Below are 26621 nucleotides of genomic sequence, written 5' to 3' on the forward strand. Positions count from 1 at the left end.
TTATAGTTTAAAACTGTTTTATCATCAAGGAGAATGTATTGTAATGCATTCAAGGGACTCTGATTTCACAGAACTTCATGAAATTATTGCTAGATTATCTTGTGTAACTGCTGGTTGTGAAGTAAATTTTGATACATAAATTATTTTTCTTAAAGTAATTTTAAATGAAAACTTCTAATTTTTTATTTATTTTTTTTATAGACTCAGGAGTTAATATTAAGGAGAAATAGTTTAGGCCAGTTGGGATTTCATGTACAGTATGAAGGAATAGTTACTGAAGTTGAAAGTTACGGATTTGCTTGGCAAGCTGGGTTAAGACAAGGAAGTAGATTAGTAGAAGTAAGTTTATTTTTATATATTTTTTTATCAGGTTATTTATTTATACAATCAATGTCTTAATATAGTAACTGTTTATTTAGATTTGTAAAATTGCTATATCAACTCTGACATATGATCAGATGGTTGATCTACTGAAGACATCCATGACAGTTACTGTTACTGTGATACCCCCATTTCCTGATGGTTCTCCTCGTAGGTAAGTATATGTAAAATGTTATTATTTAATTAATTATAAAAGTAATACTAATTTTATAAATAATATAAAAAAAAGAAATTGGAGACATTCAAAATGTAAACACAGCAATACTTTTGTAGTATGAATTTTAACAAATATATTATTAATAAATGTTTTATTTTTAATCAATACATAGAATCTTTAGAATGGATTTTTTATTGTACTAATAAGATTTAGTAATTAACCATTTAATTTAGAACCACTCCATATCTTCAGAAAATATTCAATAAACATGAAAACTGTTTATATCTGTATATGTAAAAATGATCTAAGGAAATTGAAAAAATTAATACTTCAACTGATACAAAGTTATAGAAAAATATTCTAATTCACTTTCAAACATTTTCACTTGAAATAGCTCAAGCATCCTTTTCAAGTCTTTTTGAGCTTGAGTTGATTCATATGAGAGCATTTACATTAAAAATGTAATTCACATTGTAAATTAATATTTTTAACTCTCTAATATCAGTTGAAATATCACATTCTGATGTGCTCTAGACACTTATATAAGGATAAAAAGTGATTTCCAAATTAAATAGTCGATAACAGTATTATTTATTTTATACATATTTAGAGTTTTGCTTTCAAATTTTTATTAAATTAACAAGCATTATTTATAAAGTACATAATAGAATTTTGATTTGTAATAGAAAACAAACTTTAAAAGTTGTAACTTTTACAGTATTTCTACTACTCATATGTAATATATTGAATTTTATTATTTATAGAGGTTGCATGCTTCAAAATTGTAGTTATATGAATAATAATTCCATGGGTGATTATGAGAATGTGGAAAACTATGTTAGTGAAGATGAATCTCATAAAAACAATTCAAATCAAAAGATAAATGCCTTTCCACAATGTCAAGTGTCAATAAAGTAAGTTAGCTATATAAATTTTATTTTTTACTATCATATTTTTGAATTAATGTATACTATATATAGTTTAGATGATTTTTTGACAAAATAAAAAATTTGTAAGTTTATTGGAGAGTTATTCAAATAAAATTTTTTTTATGATTAACTGTAATCAGTATTTAAGACATTTCTATAGAATTAAACTTTATATTAAGTAATTTATTTTAACATATGATGTAATAATTTGTGTAAGAAAACTTTATTATTTTGAAATGACATGAAATCCTTTTTAATTCAAATTTGGATAGTTTGAAATCTTGTTAGTTCATAACTGTACTATTTCTTTCATCCATAGAGATAGAGATTCACATGTTAAGGAATTCAGTTAGTTTGAAATATGGCTACTTTGAAATTTGAAGTGAAAATTGTGTCTGAACTGTGATATTCATACATTAACTCATTTGTTTAGATTGAAGAGCTTTCATACTATAAGAGAACAACAGGCCAAGAACAACTCTAATCTGGTCAATATGGCTTTGCTTTTACAGTAACATTTCAGGTGTCACTGCAGACTATCCTTTTTCTCTTATCTCATAAAATATGGCTGGGTTTTGGGATTATGAGATTGGGCTACAAGTAGTAGATTGAGCTATTTTTAGGGCTCTTGGCTATTACATTTGGGTGACTTTACTAGTTTAAAAATAATTTAGGTTATATTTTGTGGAATTCTGCTTTACTTTTTATAAAACCTATCTGGCAACCTGTGAGGTTCCCACCAGACGTGCTGCTTACCTGCAGTTTATTTATATTATTATTATTAATTAACAAAAATAGCATTCTGTTTTTGTAGCCATATTCTTCCATTTGTTTAATAAATTATGTCAATTACATGGCATTTGACATATTGTATAGAAATGTGTAAATCTCATATAATTTAAAGTCATGATTATTTCTTTCCATGAATTTTGAACTAATGAGGACTTCCTGTATATGTTTTAATCAAAGCTGCCATAGCATAAATAAGATCAGTTTTATATTTATTCAGACACCCATCAACAGGAACTTAATAATGAAAGCAATGCATTGTTAAGTCCCATATACAGAAAAAAACATCAGTTTACTAAGATTTGACATAATACAATAAATGATAAAAAACATTCTACTATTGTTTTATAGATATCAAAAGAGAAATGTATCAAAATAAACTGTTTCAAATTTATATCAACAGAATACTGTATCTCAGCATTGCACACAAAGTCACCATCTAACATTGCCATCATGTTTCTAAGTAACATCAAACATTCTGTTTGGCATTATTTCTATTAGGCTTTGCAGATATTTAGGTTTTGGTTTGTCCCAAGAATTGGCAGTTGTAGCTTTGAGCTCAGTAATGCTTTGAAACTGTCTTCTATCTTTATAAACTGCTCTTGCCAGCATACCTCAAACATTTTCCATGGGGTTTAGGTCTGGACTTCTGGTAGGCTAGTCCATAACTTTTATATTATTGTTTTTGAATTATTATTTTCCATTGTAGACTTTGAGTTGTGCATAGGTGCATTGACCTGCTGGAAAGTGTAACTTGAGTCATAATGATGGGTCTAGCTTTTACCAAATAAACATGGAGCATGTTTTAATAATCTTCTGAATTCATTTTCTGAGTTATAAATGCTAATTGTGTTGTTTTGTTAAAGCCCAAAATACCCCATACTATCACTGATCCACCACTATCATCACTATCCTGCCTCTTTGAAAACATCTCTGGCTGTTTTATTGGATTATTCCAGTAATAGGCCTAACCATCTGGGCCATCCAGATTAAACTTCTTGTTACTAAACAGTATTTCAACCCATTCACTGCTCCAGCTTGGGTATTTGCATGCCCAATAAGTCTTTTTTGTTTGCAATGGTTTAGTAGCTTTTTTCCTGTATTTTAGAGTAAATGATTTATGCACAGATCTCCATACAGTTATGTGGCTTCAAGACAATTCTCATTCCTTCTTAATTTCTTTGTTGAGTTAACTTTTTTGGTGTAACTCAACACTATTTGCCTACATGCCCAGGAAGTTAGATTAGATTTAGGTCTGGCCTTCATTTTTAAAATGTATTTTTTCTGTTATCTTGATAAGTAATTGCCTGTAGTTGATTTTGGTCTGTCAATGAGTGCAGCAATTTCCCTTACTTATTTTCTTGCTGATTTATATGCATCAATTTGTCCTTATTCATAAAGAAATAAAATTTTTCTTTTTCCCATTTTTAAAACTGCAGTTCATACACAGATCTTTACATCATAGGGTAGTTGCCTGTATATTGCACACTATTTATATAATATTGTGGTATTTTAGTTTATATCATGGAAAGGTAAAAATTGTCTGGATAAATTTGAAACAGTTTATTTTGATACCTTTAAAGCAACGGTACCATGTGTGTTTTCACCATTTATGTATTATGTCAAACCTTATTAAATAAATGTTCTTTTGTATATATTGGACTTAAAAAATGCATTGCTTTCATTATTGAGTTGCTCTGGAAAATTTAAAAATATTGCCAACCATTTTGCCAGTTTAAAATTTTTTTTCACTTAAAATTATTTATCACTATTAGTGTGAACCGCCGGGGAGGTTGGAGGTCTCCCTTTCCGGCGACAGGTCGTTAAACCTGCTCACTGTCAAGATGGCTTAAATGTTTCTTTTTCCCTATCCCGCGGTAACGGGATTTAATTGTTCGGATCGAGTGGAGGAGGGAGGAGTGCCGTCGGTAAGATGACAGGCAATATACGAGTAAAAGAGGACACCAATTTATCAAGATAACAACGATTTATTAGCTACATAGATATTACAATAACTAATTTCAAGGGAAAAATCTGAGTCTCTAAAATACGAAGGGCCGAGAGAGAGTTCACAAAAATTTGTTCCATACCTCTTTCTGATGATAATCCTTTGAGGAAAAAATTTATGTTTCTCGTTGAGGAAAATACGATTAGACGTAATATTTGAAGGATCACGTAGGGTTCGTAGGACACAGTATTCGTAGGATATAAGATTCTTAGGACAATTATTTGTAGGATATAATATTCGTGGGACACAGTATTAAAGTGACGGCAGATGAACGACTCCCCCGAGAGGGGGAAGCAAGTGGCTTTTATAGTTTCGTCGTGGGAGAATGGTCATGTGACCAATTGTTGTGAGGTAAAAGGTACACGGATGGGTCAAAGTTGTCCCCGGGCCTATGCTAACTATCAACTTAGGAGTTGGAATGTGGGATTGTTTTCGAAATGGGCGGATATTTACTTTGAACGAAAGGGGAGATTGGAATTTTTCCCTTTTTTAAGTTAGGTTTTAGTTTAGAATTTAAAGGAAAATTTAATTGGGGGTTTAGAAAAATGCGGGATATTAATCGGAAAATTCGGTAAAAATTCCGGATTTCACACTAGTTTTACTTATTAGTTAATGCAGGTGTTGGTAGCCTTATCAGTTTGGTCTCTGGAAAGCAAAAGTAACATGTTAAGTTGTCATTTACAAGGAGAAAGCCAAGCATTCAGGTCTCCAATTCAAATGAAACTTGGTGAGAATATAGCCTTAATCACAAATAGTACCTTGTCCAAATGACAGGACTCACTTCTCAAGTATTTCCCAAAAATGGACCTCTGAAAATTGAGTGTTTATCTTATAAGTTTGTGAAAGTTTCACATTTCTTAGCAGCGAATACAGAGTGGATAAAATGCTTTGTACTGATACTGGATGGTTTAGGTTTAAACCTTTGGAATTTTAATTTAGTTTTTTTTTAATGTGTAACATGATTATTTTGTTATTTTACCACATTATTAGCTTTATTATTCCACAGGTTTAAAACTTATATAACACGATTAAAAATTACAGCATTTCCTGTTTTGCAAAAAAAGTCTCTGTAGATATAATTCTTATGTTATTAAATAAAATTTTTATTTCAATCATATTTATTTTCAGGTATGGTGATATTGTGATATTTGAAGTGTAACAAAAATGAGTGCATGAGGAAATTGTCCATAATACTAACAATTAAAAAAAAAATTATAAATTTCATATCACATTTTTTTTCGTTTTTGTGCAGGAACATCTGAAGCTTATTTGCTTGTGAGGACATTATATCACAATCAAAAATATGTGAAAATAAATGTGAAGAAATAAACACTTTTACATTGTTAGATAAAACTTTAAATCAACATGGACTTGCTTTCTCTAAACAGGAAAAATGACATCATAATTTTTAATATCTTGTTTTATATATATATATAAGCTTTAAACGTGAGGAATAATAATAATGCTAATGATGCAATAAAATAATAATGTTACTCATTTAAAAAAAACCAAAATTAAAATAAAATTTTGTCTGGCTTTCTATTTGTTAGCAATAGGAATCATTTATGAATAACTTTTTTAATGAATAATTCTGAATAACATGTTTGATCATAATGTTTAAGTCATGTCAAAATTTTTTTTAGTCTACTGAGAAAGATCAAAGTGAAAAATATCACAACAAAAATTCCCTCAAATTTTCTGTTGCTAAAAATTTTCAATCTAGAAATATTGGACAGCATTTCACAAAACTGCTTTCAGTTTTTGATGTCACTTCCTATTTTTCTGCCCAAACTTACCACGTGAAGTCATTAAATCTCTAGGTCTGTGCACACAGGAGTTAGACATTCTGCTGTCTTTCCTGAAGTATGTTTTGTGATACAATTTCATACTGAATGTTGAAATAAGCAGACTAGAGTTCTTATCACCACTTGCTATTGCCAATATTATATTATTATCACCAATTTAATAAACATATCGCCAAGTTGCTATTTTAGTGCTATGGAGCGCAACCCCTACATTATTAAGTTATTGATGGGTGTCTGGATAAATAAGAAACAGACCTTATATTTCATTCTTAGTTATAATTTGATTTGATGAAATTATAATTAATTAACTTGATTTGCACTTAAAAAAATGAAAAATTGTCCTTATTTACTTACTAATTTTCAAATTATTTTATATATTTTGCTTTTTAATATTTGTAAGAGGCAATCCTAAAATAATTTGAGTTTATTATTATGGATAAGCGAGTTCGAAATAATTTGAGTACTGTATTTTTAAAAAGTTGCTTTACGATCTTCTGCTATAAATTACAAATTAAAGCAGACAGTTTTATTAGTCTGTTTTTTTGAGAAGGAAAACATATTATAAAATGCCATAATTAAATAATAAATATATTATGATTTCTTCTAATAACCTATTGAATTTTTTATTTCAAAATAGTTTTAACAGCTCAAAATATATGATGAATAGTTGAATAGTTTTGTGTATGTATGTACATTAAATGAAATACATTCATTTTGAAAAAGTAAGCTATATGTTAATTTGGCCTCTATCTCAAGAACTACTTGTCAGAACAGCATGAAACTTAATATACAAAGGGATCAGCAAGGTAAATTAGGTCAGAAGAGAGCCATTAGCAAAAATGTTAAGAAACATTGGTGTAATCTATGATTGCAAATATTGATATGTATTGCATTATTAACTTCTTGAAAACAGTAGTGTACAGTGTTTCTTCTAGTGTTGACTATTATGGGAAGATGGTTGAATATTGTTGAAATGTGCATCTGTTGATATATTGAAATAACAATTTTTTAGTTAATGATAAATGTTTATCGTTATTTATGTTCATTATTATTTATTGTTATATTAAATTGTTTTGCATTCCAATCAGAACTCAGGAATGAAACCCCCAAAGACCTTTCGGAATGACAAAAACCCTGTATTGTTTTTGTAAGATATTGTTTCTAATGCATTCTGCATAAAATCTTTTCTTCAATTAATGATGTATTAAAAAGAATTTCAATATATACTCTGTATTTCACATGAAGCAAAATTAATAATTTAATTTGAGTAATTACTATTACATTAAAATATTATATTTCTATATACAGTGTAGGGTTTATATTTCTATATACAGTGTAGGGCCATTAAGACGCGGGCCAGTAATCTGCGAATTCACTTAAGCCGCACAAAAAGCTTGGATCCTAATTTTTTGACACTATGGATCATATGGACCTGTACATGGCCTCTCAAACACTTAAGACAAGTGTTGCAGCTGTCATTTTGAATGTCCGTGGTTGATGTGCTATGCACTATCGCAGATAAATGCTGGCTTATAACTTCAAAGAGGTTTTTATAAAAGATTAGTCTTTTATTTATCAATAAACAATAAAATAACTTACAAGGAAATTCAAATACAGTATTAATCTGTTTTATCCACGCTGAGTGTCAATGTTATGGAGGCCGCCATTGTAACCAATTCACAACTTACAATGCTACAAAGTTAATTTGCAGTAAATCCACAAAGAATTGACTTGTATTTAAGTACAGTGTATTATTTTTAATTTGATAATCTGATAAAACTCAAAATTGTATAAATATGAGTCACAAACCCAACGTAAATCACTTCAGTTTCTGAATCTATAGCGTTCACATCATATTTGCTTAAAAAATTTTTACGCCATGAGTAATAAACGTAAACACGCATTATCAAAAAATAATTAAGCCGCGGTTAAGCAGTTTTGACCCCAATCACTGCGGCTTAATGGCCCTACACTGTAATAATAATAAAGTTAATACTTTATATTAATATCAAACATTAATTTGTGTAAGATTAATCAGTATTATTGGAATTTTTCAGGCATGATAATCATATGAATATGAGATCTACAAATTTATATAAAGGTAGAAATTCTGCAGCTACTTCAAGGATATCTGAGGTAAATTTCAACATTGTATATGTAAATGTTGATTATATTGCTGTGTAAACATTACATATTATACTATTTTAATTACAGAATACTCCTGAGAAACAATTTCCAGAATTAAAAAAAAACATTCACCCAGTTCATCATACTGTTACACCAGGAAAGAACATGTCACAAGATGCATCAATATGTAATCAATCAGTTCCTTACTCAACTATTGTTACAGATCATGAACGTGATCTACCATCATTGTCTTCAGTCAGAAATGTTAACACTGTTCGAGATCATATATCAAATCATAATTCTGTTCCAAGTCATCTTCATCACAGTTTTCACAATCATGGTAGGAATATTCGGGAACAGAACAGACTAACTCATGTAGGAAATATGGTTGTTGCTCGCAGTGAACTTTCTTTATCAGATGTAACTCCTTTCCACAGTCGGTCACATTCTCATCATTCAGTTGTTGGTACACCATCAGCTGGATCAAGAACTACATCGGAGACAAATTGTGGAAATCAAAACGCATGCTCTCAAAATGTTAATTCTTCTAGAACTGACTTTATAGACCCGTCTAAAAGATCTCCACCATTACAAAAAAAATCAGATTATCAAACAGATAATTGGTCAAAAATTGTGTGCAATACAGGTATTTATTTAATTATGATTAATACAGTAAAACCTGCCTAAAATGGAAAATCTCCTAAATAAAAAAAATTATTTGGAATAGAACAATTCTCTATGTTAAATCTTACTATGAATTGGAAACCTGTCAACACAGAAATGGAATAGGTTTTTGGGTAAGAAGAATGCAACTTAATCTGGATAAAGCGGAATAAATGTTTCACTTTTAGACAAATAAATAAAATCACATCACTATAATGGTCATTGCAGAGCGTAACAAACTTTATTACAAGAACAATTTCTAATCTTATCAGAGAAATGAAAGTCATGTGACAAGCAGACATGCTGACACAAGGTTTTTGTTGGAATTAATTAGAGACAGAATTGAACCTTTTTTAAAACATTTTTTATTCTTTGAGTACTAAGAGGGTCTTTTATCATGCCAGTTGTGGGTTTGGAATCATGTTAAATTAATTTGAATTAAGTCTAGTAATAACATTTACTACATAAATAAAAGTGATTTTACTACAAAAAATAAATGCAACTGTGACATTTATAAGATGTAGTTTAAAGATTAAAAAAAATTATTAAAACTTGTTCAGAACAGAAACCTATCAAAACAGAAAAATAATTTTGTACCATGCAATTCCAATTTACACAGGTTTTACTGTACATTATTTGATTAGAATATATTTGTGGTTATCTTTTGCTATATTTTATTATATTTATATTTATCATTTTATTATCATTTTATTACAACTGTTGTGTTGTTTAAATTAATTTTTTGATGCATTAAATGATTTAAAATATTACTCACTTTTCTAACCACTAAAAGGGGTTTTTTGAACAAATAAACTAAATTGTTATATCCTTCAAATCTGACATTCCCTTGAGTTCAAGAATTACTCAGAAATAATTAATTCTCAGATGTTTTATTTATATGCATTTTGGATCAAACTTTTGCTCTATTGAAAATTGTACATATTACTGAAGAGGGATCAACAAGAAAGTTTGATTCAAAATGCATATAAATAAAACATCTGAGAATTAATTGTTTCTGAGTAATTCTTGAACTGAAGAAAACATCAGATTTGAAGGACATAAATTAAATTATTTGTCCAAAAAACCCTTTTAGGTGGTTACAAAAGTAACAATATATCCAGTCAACTACTGCTAATTTTTAGTGTCTTACTAAAATATTACTATTTTAGAACCTTTCTGAAACAAAATTTTTCTTTTATATTAGATAGCAGTATGAAAACTGTGAGCAGTAATCACAGATAATGATAGCTTTAATTATATAATAAAGTATGAATTATTACAAATATAGAATTATTATTTGAAGTTAATTTATATACATATGAATTATAGTTACAGTACTTCCATAGATGGAAAAAGTGTTTTTAAATTTTATATTGTTCTTTTGAAAATTATCCATCAAAAGATTAATATCTTGCTGTAATCTGTAATGATTAATATAAAGTAAAATATTTTGTGGATTTTAAACCATAAATTAGAAAACTTACTTAATAAAGTATGAATTATTACAAATATAGAATTATTATTTGAAGTTAATTTATATACATATGAATTATAGTTACAGTACTTCCATAGATGGAAAAAGTGTTTTTAAATTTTATATTGTTCTTTTGAAAATTATCCATCAAAAGATTAATATCTTGCTGTAATCTGTAATGATTAATATAAAGTAAAATATTTTGTGGATTTTAAACCATAAATTAGAAAACTTACTTAATATAGTAAACTGATACAGTAGAACCTCGAAAACTCGGCTCTCGATAACCCGGTACTTCGGATAACTCGGCCACACCCTGGCAGGGCAAAAAAATCCTTAGTTAATTAAATTTCATTATATACAGCTTTATAAAAGTATAAAAGCTCTCATAAAGTATTTTTCTGAGGTCTGTCTTGTCAGGTAAATTACTGTACACAGTGTATTCATTAATTTTCATTTTCATGTAGTAAAGGCTCTGTGCCTTCATAAAGGACGTACTTTTCCTTTGTTTAAGGGTATTTGGGCAGTTTAATCTCTGTTATATTCTGAAGTAAACAATACATACAAATACAGTACAGTATTTTCTGAGGAAACACTCGTACTTATTTTTTTTAACCCCATTCCCGATAACCCGGCATTTTTATAAACTCGGCCACCCTTCGGTCCACATTAGGCCGAGTTTTCGAGGTTCTACTGTATTAATAATTTCTGTTCTTGCTTTCCAAAAAAGGTTACTTAACATATTAAATGCCATGATAGAAAGGCATAAAATATTATGATGGGCCATACTTTTTTTATGGATAAAATAGCACAAAAATTATGGTCATTTAATATAATTTTGTTTCCATTGTTAAAAATATTTTTATTGTTTTTTATTTTTAGGCATGTTGTAGAATTGCAACATGTGGTCTAAATGATTTTATTCTGATCATGTTATACATGAATTTAAACTTGATGAGAATACAAGATGGTATTCTCAACAAGTTTAAATTCAATAGAATTTCTATTACCTAAATAGATAAATTCTAGATTGCTTAAATGGACAGATACAAATCCAAGAAAAATAGAATAATCACTAAAATCTACTGTTACTTTCTCAGCTGTTGTACAGAGGGAAATTATGGCGATCAGGCAAAAAAATGACTCTCCAGATTTTTACATTTTTAGACTTAGGACACCTTGAATCGAGAAATGCAAAAAAATTTGGTGGTAATTTATGTATGTATGGATGTTAGTTCATGTGTGTGACATGATTTTGTTCACTCTGTTTGCTTAATAACTCTTATGTTTTTTGTCAAAAATTTCTGAAATTTTGCAGAGGTTTGTAGAGATTTGGTTTGCAGAGGTTTGTTTTTTTAAAACAAACCTCTGCAAACCTCTGTATGATATAACCATCCTTGGTTATATTATAATTAAATATGTCTGGTAGAGATTGGTCTGGAGGCTTGAGTAGTGTAACTGACAATGCATCCACCAGTAAGTGGGAGTTACGGGTTTGAGTCCCACTCTGGGCCAATTCTTTTCTTCCAAAATATTATAAATTATTTAATTTAATTATAATTATTAAATTTAATAAGAGATGGTGCCTAATGTTTCTCTCTAGTGACAAATTATTTAGAAATTAATTAAAAATAATCATGGAAAGTAGTCCGATGTAATCCGATAGTTATTTGGTTTATTACTAATATTTTGGGTTTTGAGATGTTTGTATAATATTTGTGTTGTACTATGTATTATTTTATCATCATTAAGAAAGTAATCATCTGATCTTGATGTAATTTCACTGGAAGACAGTTCAACTCATTACTTTTTGTAGTAATACACAGTTGACAATAGCAAACTATTCATGCATGCACAAGTTCCACAATCAGAAAAAAGATGGAGGAAAGCAACAATCCAATGGGATGTCTATATGGACATGCTGGAAAATTATATACTCCCCAGTTACAAGACAAGCTAATGCAGATGCAGTCTTTCAGCAAGATGGAAATGCCACCACATTGGTCAATTGTTGTTTGTGCCTTATTAGAGTTCTAAATTTGGTGCAGCAAGGAGACCTTATAAACTGGTCATCAAATTCTCCAGATCTTGTAATACCTGACTTTATTCCATGAAGACACATTAAAAGAATCGTTTATGGACAGTGACCAACAGATAAAGATGATTTAAAAAGTAAAATTGTGGGCACAATTTTCTTAGTAACACCAGAAATGCTGGAAATTACATGGAATGCTATCTCAGCTTAGTATGAAATTTGCATAACAAGGAGAGGTAGTCACGTTGAAGTCTAAATAAAAGCTTCGTGTCTAAAATTTTACTCAAATCAGACAATTACTTTCTTAGTTATAAGGTTTAAGATTTGTCAGGATTTTATGGAACACCCCGTAAAATAGTTTTGTTATTGGTTACCACAAAAATATAGGAACCTGCACTCAATAAGATGAAAGAAAATATTTGGCATAGTGTAATCTCCTGACTTGGTTTACCAATTGCAGCATGATTTAACATTTTCTTATCTTAAATAAGTTAAGACATCTTCATGTCTTATTGTATTCAACCTCCAAATATGCTTGTATGACTCTGATATTTATCATTGTAATCTTTATATAGTAAAATTTATTTTGTTTATTTATTTATTTATTTTTACTACAAACTGTCAAAATTAATATTGGAGGCTCCCTATAACTGCAGGACTCCAGGCTGAAACCTTTTGCCTGTGCCAAACAACCTTGATTTCATATTAGATTCTCTTTGTGAGTTGATATTTCTGAATATAAAAATTTAGTTGGTGGATCTTTTGAAATTGTTAGTTTTAAATGTCATTATTTCATACTTCACTCTAAGGACTTAGCATCAGATTTACATTATTTAAAATAATTTGTATTGTAGATGTGAGCATTTATCTTTATTTTTTTTACATAAAGTGTCTTTTTAGTTAATGATTTAATTTTACTTTTCAGTTTCAAATTCATATTGTAATGTGATCTTACATAAACATAATCAAATAAGTGGTTTGCATGATGTTAATTCTGAAATATCTAATCCGCGATCTCATAGTCCAAGATCCTCAACAAGGTAAAATTTATTTATTAATAAATAATTTTAAATTATAGTAATTAAATTAATTACTGAAATTGAAATCCTTTTTAATTAGATTGAAATTTTATTTAAAGTTTAATTATTTGTAGAAACCAGTCTGACCTATCACATTCTAAACTAAATCGATTACGTCCAGGAGTAACATCTGTCAGTAATCGTCCACCAAAGATTTCTTCAAATTTAGCTGTAAGTGGAAGTAGTGGAAGCAGTTGTAGTGGTAGCACAAGCACTTTACAAGAAGATTTACTTAAATTAATAAATCCAGAATTTTTAGATAGTGACAGTAATAGTGAGGTATGTTATTAATTTAATTATATTATTATTATTAGTAAATTAAGTATTAATTTAAGATTGAATTTATTTCTTAAAAATTCAGACATCAAAAACTAAAAATGAAAAGGATTGTTGATGTTTCAGAATTCAATGTTATAATTATAGGACAAACTAGAGATCAAATATTTTTTTCAATTTCTAAACAATACTGTTGAGATTTTATATCTGTAAACTAATGACAAGTACTGTAAATTAATATCTTTAAACATTGCACAAATAGATAAACTAACAAAGTTGTTGGAATTCTGTTGCTTTTATTCTATTATTTATTTTTCAATCAAGATAATGGAAATGATTTAGAATTAGTATAATTTCATTAGAGTTTTTGTTACAATCACTATTTATAAATCTTTATTCATTGTATTTAATATAAAATTGAATTGTCAAAATACAATGAATAAAGATTTATAAATAGTAATTATAACAAGTAGTGAGTTTTTAAAAATCCAATTACAAAATTAATTAAATATAGTTGTAAATGGTAGAGAATTATGATGATTGGTTTGAATGCTTTTCAAAAGAAATGTCCAAAAAATTGATTTTATTTTCAAAATAACTAAAATTCAACATTTGAACTTAAACCAAGATAAAATTAATTTGAGGTTTGTCATTATGTTTTAAATATGAATGTAATATAAACATTCAAATTTTTTGTCATTAAATACTAACTTTAATTTTTATGTCTGTATTCACTACAGTCATCTAATTGATGATGTATAATTTGTTTGATATTAGTTTTTGTAGGATTTTATTGAAATGGAATTCCTGCAAATAGTCTTTCCTGTTTGATTTTTTGAAAATCTTTGAATCTGTTAACTAATCTTAATGATTACAGAAAATGATAGAAATTTAGTCAATACTATTACACCAATTAAAAATATCTATTAGTTTATTATTATTTTTTTCTTGTTTTGATACATTTTACTTACTAATGGAAAAGAGGTCTATTTAAAACTGTTGCATTCAGATATTGCTTCCTTTTTTCATTTTTTATCATATCAGTCATACATTTCTGAAACAGTCCTTATATAAACTATTTTCAGATGTTGCTAATTAAATATAGTTATTTAGATAATGCAATGATTAAGGAATTGTATTGTAAATAACAGTTAATATCTGTGTATGTTTTTTATTCATAATTATTGAAAATGAATAGAATTTTAATTACTTTTGTTTATTTACCTAGAACATTTGCAATAGATGTAAAGATCTAGATTTATAATCTAGGCCAGGGATTCCCAAATTTTTCAAAAGAAGGGCCATATTACTAATTTTTTGACAATATCAACAGACCAGACCAATTTAATATATATATAATATATATCATTTATTTTGGGAAGTACAGATAAGACTTTAGTATTTATTAAATAAAAACAAACTTGACAAAAATAAAGTAGAATAATAAATGATTCTAACACCAACAATAGTAAACTAGAATTACAAAATGAAATGCAAAATTCAAATTTACAAAAAATATTTTACTTGAATCATTTAATTCACAGCATTAATTATTTTTTGTAAATTTGTGATTGTTTCTAGACAATTAAAAAAGATATGGGCACCAGAAAGCCACATTGTGAGCTGGATCAGGCCCATGGACCTTAGTTTAGTGGCCCCCTGATCTAGGCCAATGATTTTGAAAATGTTTTGGCAAGACACATTGGTTTACATCAAGAGTTGACTAAATGTGCTATGAATATTATAAAATATATTTTTAAAATGGGAAGAAACCCATTTGTACAAAGATTTATTCCATCCATAATCAACTAATAGCTAGCCTAGGTCTATAGAGCAACAGTTATTATAATTCACAGCTATTCATATCTTAAAATATATTAATGTTTTATATTTTGTACATGAAATGTGCAAAACTTTACATTTTTCACAGTACACTGTAAATCAAAAAAGTTCAAGAACCACTGATTTAGGGTAACTATACCTTACTTGATCTAACAAGATGTTTGATATATACATTTTAAAATAATCTTGCAGTAAATGTTTTTAAACTAAATAATTATATAGTTGAATTTGAAAGTTTTCCATATGTGGTTTTCGTAAAGTATTCAAAACCACTAGATTTAACCTGAATCATCTTAGCCATTTTATGCAGGTCTTTTGACAGTAAAAATTTTAAATTAGTTAACACAGAATGTATTCAAATATAAATTTCTGAAAAGAAAATCAACAGTAATTAGTGATAAGCAAAGAAACATTATCAGTTAGGGAATTTGTCATAAAATAAGATCTTGTATTACAGGAGACGCCTACAATGCAAGATAGGAGGTTAATGCTCCTATTAGGAGCTTAATATAAAGTACATAATAAAAAAAACAGGTATTGGAGTCAGTACATTTTTATTGACTCTGATTCCTCTAGCAACAAATTTACTTTTGCTCTGACTCCACAGCTCCGGATAAAACACAGTCATGACCATTTTAAATTAAAAATTACAAATATAAAAGGTTTACACAGTGTCACTTTTATATCTTACTGAATTTATCTGTATATAACAGTGGTTCCCAATTAGTTTTTCCTGTGTACCACTTCAAGAAAGAGCTCAAACTCGCGTACCCCTTATAGCAGAAATTCATATTAATCCATACTAATATTATAAATTTGAAGATAATTCTGTCTGTCTGTTACTTTTTCATGTCTAAACCGCTGAACAGGTCTTAATAAAAGTTGGCACAGAGATAGCTTACATGTTGGACATGGACATAGGCTACATTTTACTGCAAGAAAATATCTTACTCCCACAAGAAAATTCAACATAACGCGGGCAAAGCTGTGGGTAGACAGCAAGTGATTAATAGATAAGTTTTTTACATTTACCTTTAAAATACAGTTCTAATAATAATGAAAATAACATAAGGTTATTTAATTTTAATGTGACAAATGTGCACGATTTTCTTTGCACAAGTTTGTAAAATCTGGTTGCTTTTTGGTCAGCTCCAGTCTCAAGTTATCTTTGAGTTGAAGTCGGTGACGATGTTTAGTTTTCATGTTTGTCATGGCCGAAAATTCGCTCTTGCAGAGGTATGTCGTGCAAAATGGTAGAAAATATTTTATTGCCGCTTCGCTGATATGATAATAATGATAATTGTACAATTAACACAAATTGTGTTAATTGTACAATTTTTGTTTCTTGCGCAAGAATTTCATTTAGGTATTGTCACAAATGCATTTTTTGATGAAATTTCAAGAATATATTTAGTTATAAATAAAAGAATTTGTGCATTCAACATCATGTTGTAAATTGCCAAATTTTTGATGGTCCACCCATTATTTTTTTGATTGCTTCATCTCATGCATTTAAATTTTAAATCGACCGGTTTTAGATTGCCGCACGTTCCCCTTCATGCAATTTCACATCCCCCAGGGGTATGCGTACCACTAATTGGGAACCATTGGTATATAAGATTAACAGGTTTATATGTCATTTATTATACTGCTAATACATATAAAGTTCTAAGAATAAAAATGTGTGTTATTGTAGCTACATTTTTATATAAATGATTTGTGTAACAATGAAGTTAAATGATAAAAAGTAGCAGATACAAATACATATTGCCTTTTTAAAGAGAGTTTAAAATCATTTTTGTATTTTGTTTTATAGCAGTTCTTCTCTTCTTTGACACAATGATCTGCACTCACCACAGCATTATTTTTTATGGACAGTCTATCCTAAATAACTTGGGCTCTGATTCTCACTACTTGGCTGCCATCATTGTAGGCTTGGACAGCTCTGCAATGGGCATGGAAAAGAGGCTTTTAGTGTCCACAGGGCATAAAGTGTTTAAAAAAAGGGGGTCACAGCATTAATTACTCTCAGTACAGTTGAGCTTGAAAGTACTTGGTACATTCAGGCAAAGCTTTTATAAATTATAAGGAGTGTATTCACTTATTAGCTTGTGTCAGATAATGTGGAATGCATTATCTGAGACAGACCTATTCAATTAATCAAGGCTTGGATACTCAAGGTTCTACTCTAGTTATAAAGTTTTTAAAACAAATAGATGACACTAGGGTTTCTCCAACAGGATCCTGGCTGTTTTTTTAACCCAGGAAATCCCACAAATTTCTTAAAAATTCACTTTTTTCTCATTTTGTTTTAAAGTTGAGGAAATTTTGCAAATAGAAAGTACAATTATTAACCCATAAACTGTCAGAATACATTTGTATTTATTAATTTTAAGCCTGTTTGTTAGTTTTTTAAATTTTTGCTTATTATTGCATGTCACAGATTGTCAATAATCAATATGTAGCCTATTTGTGACAGGACTCTGAAAATTCTTTACTTCTCAGAACTTGTAATATCTGTAATAATTGTATTTATGCTGTCTTAATTTTTAACCATGCCCAGTAGCTCCAATAATTGCATTATGTCAGGTTGTGCAAATTGAGTAAGGATACAAACGAGTACGAAGTATGCAAGCATAAAGTTTTTTATCATAAACCTGATTATTAAAGCCAAACGAACTACCGTATTATTGGGCTGTAAGCTCAATGCTGCTATTAAAGCAGCCAAGGTAGACAAATCAAGAATACCAGATGGCAAAAGAAATACTGTAACGCATCTTGAAAATGAGCTAGAAATATTCCAGGCTACAGGTGGAAAAAACACATAACATTCATCTTCTCTTAAATGCACCCACATCAATTGAATCAAAAAGGGCATTCTCAGTAGCAGGACTTTTAGTAAAATAAAAATTAAATTGAGTGATTGTAGTATTGACCATCTTTGCTTTTAAAAACTTATTATAAAAATTTACAATAATATTTTGTATTGTGTTTTATTTAAGAAATGAAATTCTAACTTAGAAGTTTGATTTAAGTTCATTTTTTTCTTTAAATTTTCAACTCAATTCAAAGGCTTTTTTGTTGTAAGCAGTTTCCAACAAACTTTAATAAACTTTTTCTATTTGTGAAAATTTCTATGTAACTCAAAAGTAATCTTTTATACATATTTTACACAGCATTATTATTATTATTATTATTGTTGTGTTTAGTGGGTTATACTCGATTCACACCGGTGGCTGTGTACAGTACTATACCGGACCAGAGTCAAGGCATAGCAACCAAAAACTAAAATTAAATAAGTGTGTCACTGTCTATTCAGGAATTTCCTAACAATATGGCATGTTTATTATTATGTTGGGTTTAGTGGGTTATACTTGGTTGACACCGGTGTCTGTGTACTATGCCAGACCAGAGTCAAGGCATAACAACCAAAAACTAAAATTAAATAAGCGTGTCAGTGTCTGTATTCAGGAATTTCCTAACATTATTATTATTATTATTATTATTATTAACATTATTATTATTGTTGTGTTTAGTAGGTTATACTTGGTTCACACTGGTGGCTGTGTACTATGCCGGACCAGAGTCAAGGCATAGCAACCAAGAGCTAAAATTAAATAAATGTGTCAGTGTCTGTATTCAGGAATTTCTTAACAATATGGCATGTATTCAATATAGTGGCCTTCTGTAGTGTGATGTATGTATTTCTATTCAATTGTAATGTTCCCAGGTTTTTGTGTAGTGTGTGTGGTATCACACCTGTACAGGAGAGAACGACAGGTACAATAAGCACCCTATCCATCCTCCACANGAAAGACACAGTTCTAACTGAACCATAGTTACTCTATACAAAACAAAATCAGTTGTAACTCAGGTTGAATAACACTAGAGTTGATCCAGTTACTTCTGTTTAATATTCTGCATAGCTTTGATTACTGAAATAATTGGATTACAAAGTGCTACAGAGACGATAATTGAGTTGAGCTAGCAGTTTAATCGTTCCGCAATAACGTTTAAATATTATCCAGTGTGTTTTTAGAATGACCTATATATTGGTTATGATACCTAATGATTGACATAGATAATAGCTTCAGTGACCGCTATAGGCTGGTACGTTGGTTCTTAGATGGTACATTTCAACAAGTTGTAAGAATGCATCAAGGGTATCCTTATGATCAAATACAATATCCAATGTAGGTGGTGGCCAGTTTATTTTGTGGGAATATAATAGAGTTTTTAATGTTGATCTTTCTACTTCTAACATTGGACAATCATATATGTAATGACTACTCCCATCAATAATGTCACAGGTAGTGCAATTTGGATTTATTGCACCTTTAAATCTGGACAGATACGAAAAAAAACGACCGTGGTTTGTGAGTATTTGTGTCAGATGGCTAGTGGGTTTGTACCATTTGTTTTTAAGGAATTTATTAATGTCTTTGATATATTCTTGAGTAGTAGTGTTACAATTATTCCAATCACTTTGCCAATTTATAATTAAATCATTCCATAATATAGATTTTATTGTTCTTATACTGATTTTATTATAAGCCACATCCAATTCTTCGTTATGAGAAGCTTTTTTTGCCATCTCATCAGCCTTTTCATTTCCTATGTGCCCCTGGTGACCTCTAATCCAGTTTAGAGTATATCGACAGCTAGAAGTATTTATAATATTATGTATGTTGTTTGCTATTGGATGGTAATTCCTGGAGTTTAATAGATCGATAGCAGAGGCACAGTCTGTAGTAATTTTTATTACTTCATTCGTGTACATTTGGTTTGACCAGGAGACAGCCATCTGTATAGCGAATAGTTCTGCTTGGAAATTAGAGCAAAATTCGCCAAGCTTGTACTGTTTTATTGCTATTGTTTCGTTGTTACAATAAACCACGAAACTACAACCCACGCTTTTCCCGGTTTTTGATCCGTCCGTATATATATTCACATTTGTCTCATGACTTGAGTTAAATGTTATATTATTGATTATTGCTGGGTGTTTAGTCAGGTCAATAGGTGTTGGTCTTTCGAAGTCTTCCGCTCTAATGGTAAGGTCGTTTGTTTGTATATTATTCCCCCATTTTATGTGCCAGATTTTGGCAGTATATTCTATTGTTTTATCAATAGGTGGGCATCTGGCTAACACTTGTATAGAGACGTTGGGGGTTGTGCTATATGCCCTTGTGATTTGAAATACTGTGTATGTATTTCGAATTACCCAGAACTAAAGCTTTTAAGAGCTACTACATTTAAAATACTGTATATTTTAAGTAAAAATAATAAGTTTACGTGGCCAACGATTATTTAATATTAATATAATAAATATAAATACAACTTTTTTACAAAGAAAAATTCTTTGTTTCAGTCATTAAAATTCTCCGTGAGTATTTGTTTTTTAATGAACTGCTGATGGTGTGAACAACGAAAAAATGACTGAAACAAAGAATTATTCTTCGTAAAAAGTTGTATTTACTTTTAGTATATTAATATTAAATAATCGTTGGCCATGTAAATTTATTTTTTTTTACTTAAAATGTATTATGTGATTGTGGCAAGAGCACCAGAGGACGCTTTTATCATTTTTTACATTTTAACTACGGAGGCAGTAGCCTAAAAAGGAAGGTCGTCTCCGTGAGTATTTGTGTTTTTAATGAACTGCTGATGGTGTGAACAACGAAAAAATGACTGAAACAAAGAATTATTCTTCGTAAAAAGTTGTATTTACTTTTAGTATATTAATATTAAATAATCGTTGGCCATGTAAATTTATTTTTTTTTACTTAAAATGTATTATGTGATTGTGGCAAGAGCACCAGAGGACACTTTTATCATTTTTTACATTTTAACTACGGAGGCAGTAGCCTAAAAAGGAAGGTCGTCTCCGTGAGTATTTGTGTTTTTAATGAACTGCTGATGGTGTGAACAACGAAAAAATGACTGAAACAAAGAATTATTCTTCGTAAAAAGTTGTATTTACTTTTAGTATATTAATCAGAAACTATTGACAAGCTTTTTCTGTTAAGATATGTCAAAAATGTTTTATTTTATACCTAATACAGGTATGTACCGGTACTGCACTTGCTATTGTATTAATAAAATATTACACTTCCAATCAAATGTATTAGTTTACTGTGTAGAAACATCTTATCTCGAAACCTGTCTCAAATTTTTTTTCTCGTTTCCATGAGATTAGAATAGACAGGTTAAACTGTATATATTAAATTATTGTTTAGAGGAAAGTCAGAGACAGACTTTCTAAAATTTTATGAGTCAGAATCAGGCTTGATAAAACCCCTGATTCTGACTCCACAGACCTAGTTTTATATGAGTTTTCAGTTATTTGAGATAGTATCAGTCTACAATAATTGTGATTCTACTGTGCTCACATTGTTTTAAATTAGAATGCTTCTTTGCTGATTCTTCTTTATTAAATTTTTTTATAATCTATAGTTATTAAATCAATGTAAATATGAAATAATTTCTTCTCTAAAAGTATAATGACCACATTCATTATTGAATCAAACAACAGTAAACATAAATTATAATACAAAATGAGTTTAATGAACTCAATCTATAATGTTACAGACATTTATTGAAATTATAATTCTGATCAAAACAGCATCCCAATTTCCAGATAGCAAAATTTTATTTTCAAAGCAACAGAAAATTAATGGTAGCACATCTTGTCTGTTTGAGATCTCTATCCAAGACTTCCGTACAATAAGTTTAAAGTTTTTAAATAACCACATTTAATTTAAATGACTTTGTGATGTATAAACAAACATCATCACTAAACCCAATGTACTATAAAGCTAGACACCAACCAATGCCGAATTCTATTGGGCTAGACATGGCTATATTACTAAATAAATTATGCGACCAATTTGGAATTAGAGGACATCTCTTAATAACTTTAATTATTAAAATTATTAAGAGATGGTGCCTAATGCCTCTTTCTAATGTGAAATTGGTTGCATAATTTATTTAGTAATATAGCCATGTCTAGCCCAATAGAATTCTGCATTGGTTAGTGTCTAGTTTTATAGTAAATGGGGTTTAGCAATGTTTTTCCTAACATTATTATTATTATTATTATTCTCCCATGGTCACCACCTGGTTGTGATGGGAGAGCCCAGTAATTTTACTGATCCATAGGTCAATGCAAACTGGAGCACAAGCTCCTGGTAGGGACACCCATGCCAGTAAGGTCTATGGAAAATAGATAAGTGCTTTCAGTGGTTTTGATACGAATGCCTGATGATTCACTTGATAGTGATGAAATGCCATTCTGGGTTAATCAAAGTACAATTGAACCTGTCTGTCTCAAACATGTTTATCTCAAAATTTATTTTTCCCTCGAGATTTTAGCCTAAATTCAATATATTTTCCAACGTTATCTCAAATAATTTTCTCCCTTATATCTCAAATTATGACTGAAGTGTCAATTACAAATTCAAAGTTCAGTGACTACATTTTGACAGCATAAATTGGTACTTGAGAAACATCTGTTGCAATTAATGCTGCTTTTCTCTGGCTATGAGTTTGCTTGCATCTTATTGGTTAAAAAAAGTCAGACATCAGAAACTATTTTAAGTAAAAAAAAAAAAATAAATTTACATGGCCAACGATTATTTAATATTAATATACTATTTTTTTAATGAACTGCTGATGGTGTGAACAACGAAAAAATGACTGAAACAAAGAATTATTCTTCGTAAAAAGTTGTATTTACTTTTAGTATATTAATATTAAATAATCGTTGGCCATGTAAATTTATTTTTTTTTACTTAAAATGTATTATGTGATTGTGGCAAGAGCACCAGAGGACGCTTTTATCATTTTTTACATTTTAACTACGGAGGCAGTAGCCTAAAAAGGAAGGTCGTCTCCGTGAGTATTTGTTTTTTTAATGAACTGCTGATGGTGTGAACAACGAAAAAATGACTGAAACAAAGAATTATTCTTCGTAAAAAGTTGTATTTACTTTTAGTATATTAATATTAAATAATCGTTGGCCATGTAAATTTATTTTTTTTTACTTAAAATGTATTATGTGATTGTGGCAAGAGCACCAGAGGACACTTTTATCATTTTTTACATTTTAACTACGGAGGCAGTAGCCTAAAAAGGAAGGTCGTCTCCGTGAGTATTTGTGTTTTTAATGAACTGCTGATGGTGTGAACAACGAAAAAATGACTGAAACAAAGAATTATTCTTCGTAAAAAGTTGTATTTACTTTTAGTATATTAATCAGAAACTATTGACAAGCTTTTTCTGTTAAGATATGTCAAAAATGTTTTATTTTATACCTAATACAGGTATGTACCGGTACTGCACTTGCTATTGTATTAATAAAATATTACACTTCCAATCAAATGTATTAGTTTACTGTGTAGAAACATCTTATCTCGAAACCTGTCTCAAATTTTTTTTCTCGTTTCCATGAGATTAGAATAGACAGGTTAAACTGTATATATTAAATTATTGTTTAGAGGAAAGTCAGAGACAGACTTTCTAAAATTTTATGAGTCAGAATCAGGCTTGATAAAACCCCTGATTCTGACTCCACAGACCTAGTTTTATATGAGTTTTCAGTTATTTGAGATAGTATCAGTCTACAATAATTGTGATTCTACTGTGCTCACATTGTTTTAAATTAGAATGCTTCTTTGCTGATTCTTCTTTATTAAATTTTTTTATAATCTATAGTTATTAAATCAATGTAAATATGAAATAATTTCTTCTCTAAAAGTATAATGACCACATTCATTATTGAATCAAACAACAGTAAACATAAATTATAATACAAAATGAGTTTAATGAACTCAATCTATAATGTTACAGACATTTATTGAAATTATAATTCTGATCAAAACAGCATCCCAATTTCCAGATAGCAAAATTTTATTTTCAAAGCAACAGAAAATTAATGGTAGCACATCTTGTCTGTTTGAGATCTCTATCCAAGACTTCCGTACAATAAGTTTAAAGTTTTTAAATAACCACATTTAATTTAAATGACTTTGTGATGTATAAACAAACATCATCACTAAACCCAATGTACTATAAAGCTAGACACCAACCAATGCCGAATTCTATTGGGCTAGACATGGCTATATTACTAAATAAATTATGCGACCAATTTGGAATTAGAGGACATCTCTTAATAACTTTAATTATTAAAATTATTAAGAGATGGTGCCTAATGCCTCTTTCTAATGTGAAATTGGTTGCATAATTTATTTAGTAATATAGCCATGTCTAGCCCAATAGAATTCTGCATTGGTTAGTGTCTAGTTTTATAGTAAATGGGGTTTAGCAATGTTGTTTGTTTATACATACATACGTACATATATATAAATATATATCTTGCCGAGGTTTGCGATGGCTTGTTGAGTGCCTTTGGAGATGTTTACAGGGCATGGGTGCTGGATGCATTCCAAATCGGCATTGTAACAACCATCGATGGTTATAACGTAAGCTTATATATACTGAAAGAGGGTAAATTTATATATACTGGAAGAGGAGATCTTTTATTCAGTAGTAAGTTTAATTATAGTCCAAATATAATCCAGTTTGTAGATGTTTGGTTAATATTATCATAAAAATAAATAGGTGTAATATATAAATAAAATGTATGTAATAGTAATAATAATAAGACTCAAGCAGATTCAAATAGCACACACCATTAAACTTAAACTCACATCATACAGACTTGACAGAACATATAAAAAGCATAGACACCATTAAGCAATCATGGGCTCGAAAGGCACTCCATGGCAGGCATCCTTATGACCTGGCCCAGGATTTTGTTGACAAAACTGCGTCAGACAGCTGGTTAGATCGGGGATGCCTCTTTGGGGACATGGAAGGATTCATGATTGCCATACAGGATCAGGTCATAAATACTAAAAACTACAGAAAACACATACTCAAAGATACAACACTCACAAATGACACATGCAGAAAATGTCACATCATGCCAGAAACTATACAACACATCACTTCTGGTTGCAAGCTCTTGGCACAGACAGATTACTTACATAGACACAATCAAGTAGCAAATATAATACACCAAGAGCTTGCAAAGAAACACAAATTGGCAGACATCCACGAACCATACTACAAGTATATTCCACAGACAGTATTGGAAAATAACACGCACAAAATGTATTACGACAGAGCCATAATCACAGATAAAACAATTTACCACAACAGACCAGACATCACACTCATTGACAAACACAATAAAATCACATACATTATAGACATAGCCATTCCAAACACTCACAATGTACAAAACACATGCACTGAAAAAATTAGCAAGTACACAGAACTCGCCCAGGAAATAAGGCATCTGTGGAGGATGGATAGGGTGCTTATTGTACCTGTTGTTCTCTCCTGTACAGGTGTGATACCACACACACTACACAAAAGCCTGGGAACATTACAATTGAGTAGAAATACATACATCACACTACAGAAGGCCACTATATTTAATACATGCCATATTATTAGGAAATTCCTTAATACTGACACTGACACTGACACACACAATTAATTTTAGTTTTGTTTTGGTTGCTATGCCTTGACTCTGGTCCGGCATAGTACACAGCCACCGGTGTGTACTGAGTATAACCCACTAAACCCAACACACAATAATAATAATAATAATTAATAATACTAATAGCAATAGCAATGTAGGTCATTGTTAAATACTCATTTAAAGCAATTAATATATATGTCATGCCAATATTGATAGATTCATCTAGAATTATAAAAACACACAACTAGAACAACTCCAAGAAAAACATGAACATTAACAAAATATAACAAATAAGTCATCTGTAGAAAAATTTCAGATACAATGTTCTTTCATTATTTGTATATATCTTGCATATTAAAAATTTTTTCTTTTAATTAGTTAAGAATATTTTTCATGTTTAATTATCGAAACTATAGTAATGTTTGAATAATCATAACTTGTTTAATTCATAAATAAACTTTGACCTTTACATTTTAAAAGCAACTTTTATTAGTTTCTGAAACAAAA

At 29.5% G+C, this 26621-nt stretch overlaps 1 protein-coding gene across 1 annotated transcript in view; it reads left to right on the plus strand.

Moving 5' to 3' along the window:
* LOC111621948 (signal-induced proliferation-associated 1-like protein 2) overlaps positions 1–26621 on the plus strand; it is a 77121-nt gene that overhangs the window by 35115 nt on the left and 15385 nt on the right. The window contains exons 13-20 of the mRNA XM_023364208.1: positions 7–121; positions 202–339; positions 420–535; positions 1303–1452; positions 8127–8205; positions 8284–8842; positions 13294–13408; positions 13522–13726. Of these exons, the coding sequence (XP_023219976.1) occupies positions 7–121; positions 202–339; positions 420–535; positions 1303–1452; positions 8127–8205; positions 8284–8842; positions 13294–13408; positions 13522–13726 (1477 nt within the window). The remainder of the gene's footprint in view (positions 1–6; positions 122–201; positions 340–419; positions 536–1302; positions 1453–8126; positions 8206–8283; positions 8843–13293; positions 13409–13521; positions 13727–26621) is intronic.

This window comes from Centruroides sculpturatus, unplaced genomic scaffold (assembly GCF_000671375.1).
Source record: "Centruroides sculpturatus isolate CEXI.00-Female unplaced genomic scaffold, Cexi_2.0 scaffold31, whole genome shotgun sequence".
NCBI lineage: Eukaryota > Metazoa > Arthropoda > Arachnida > Scorpiones > Buthidae > Centruroides > Centruroides sculpturatus.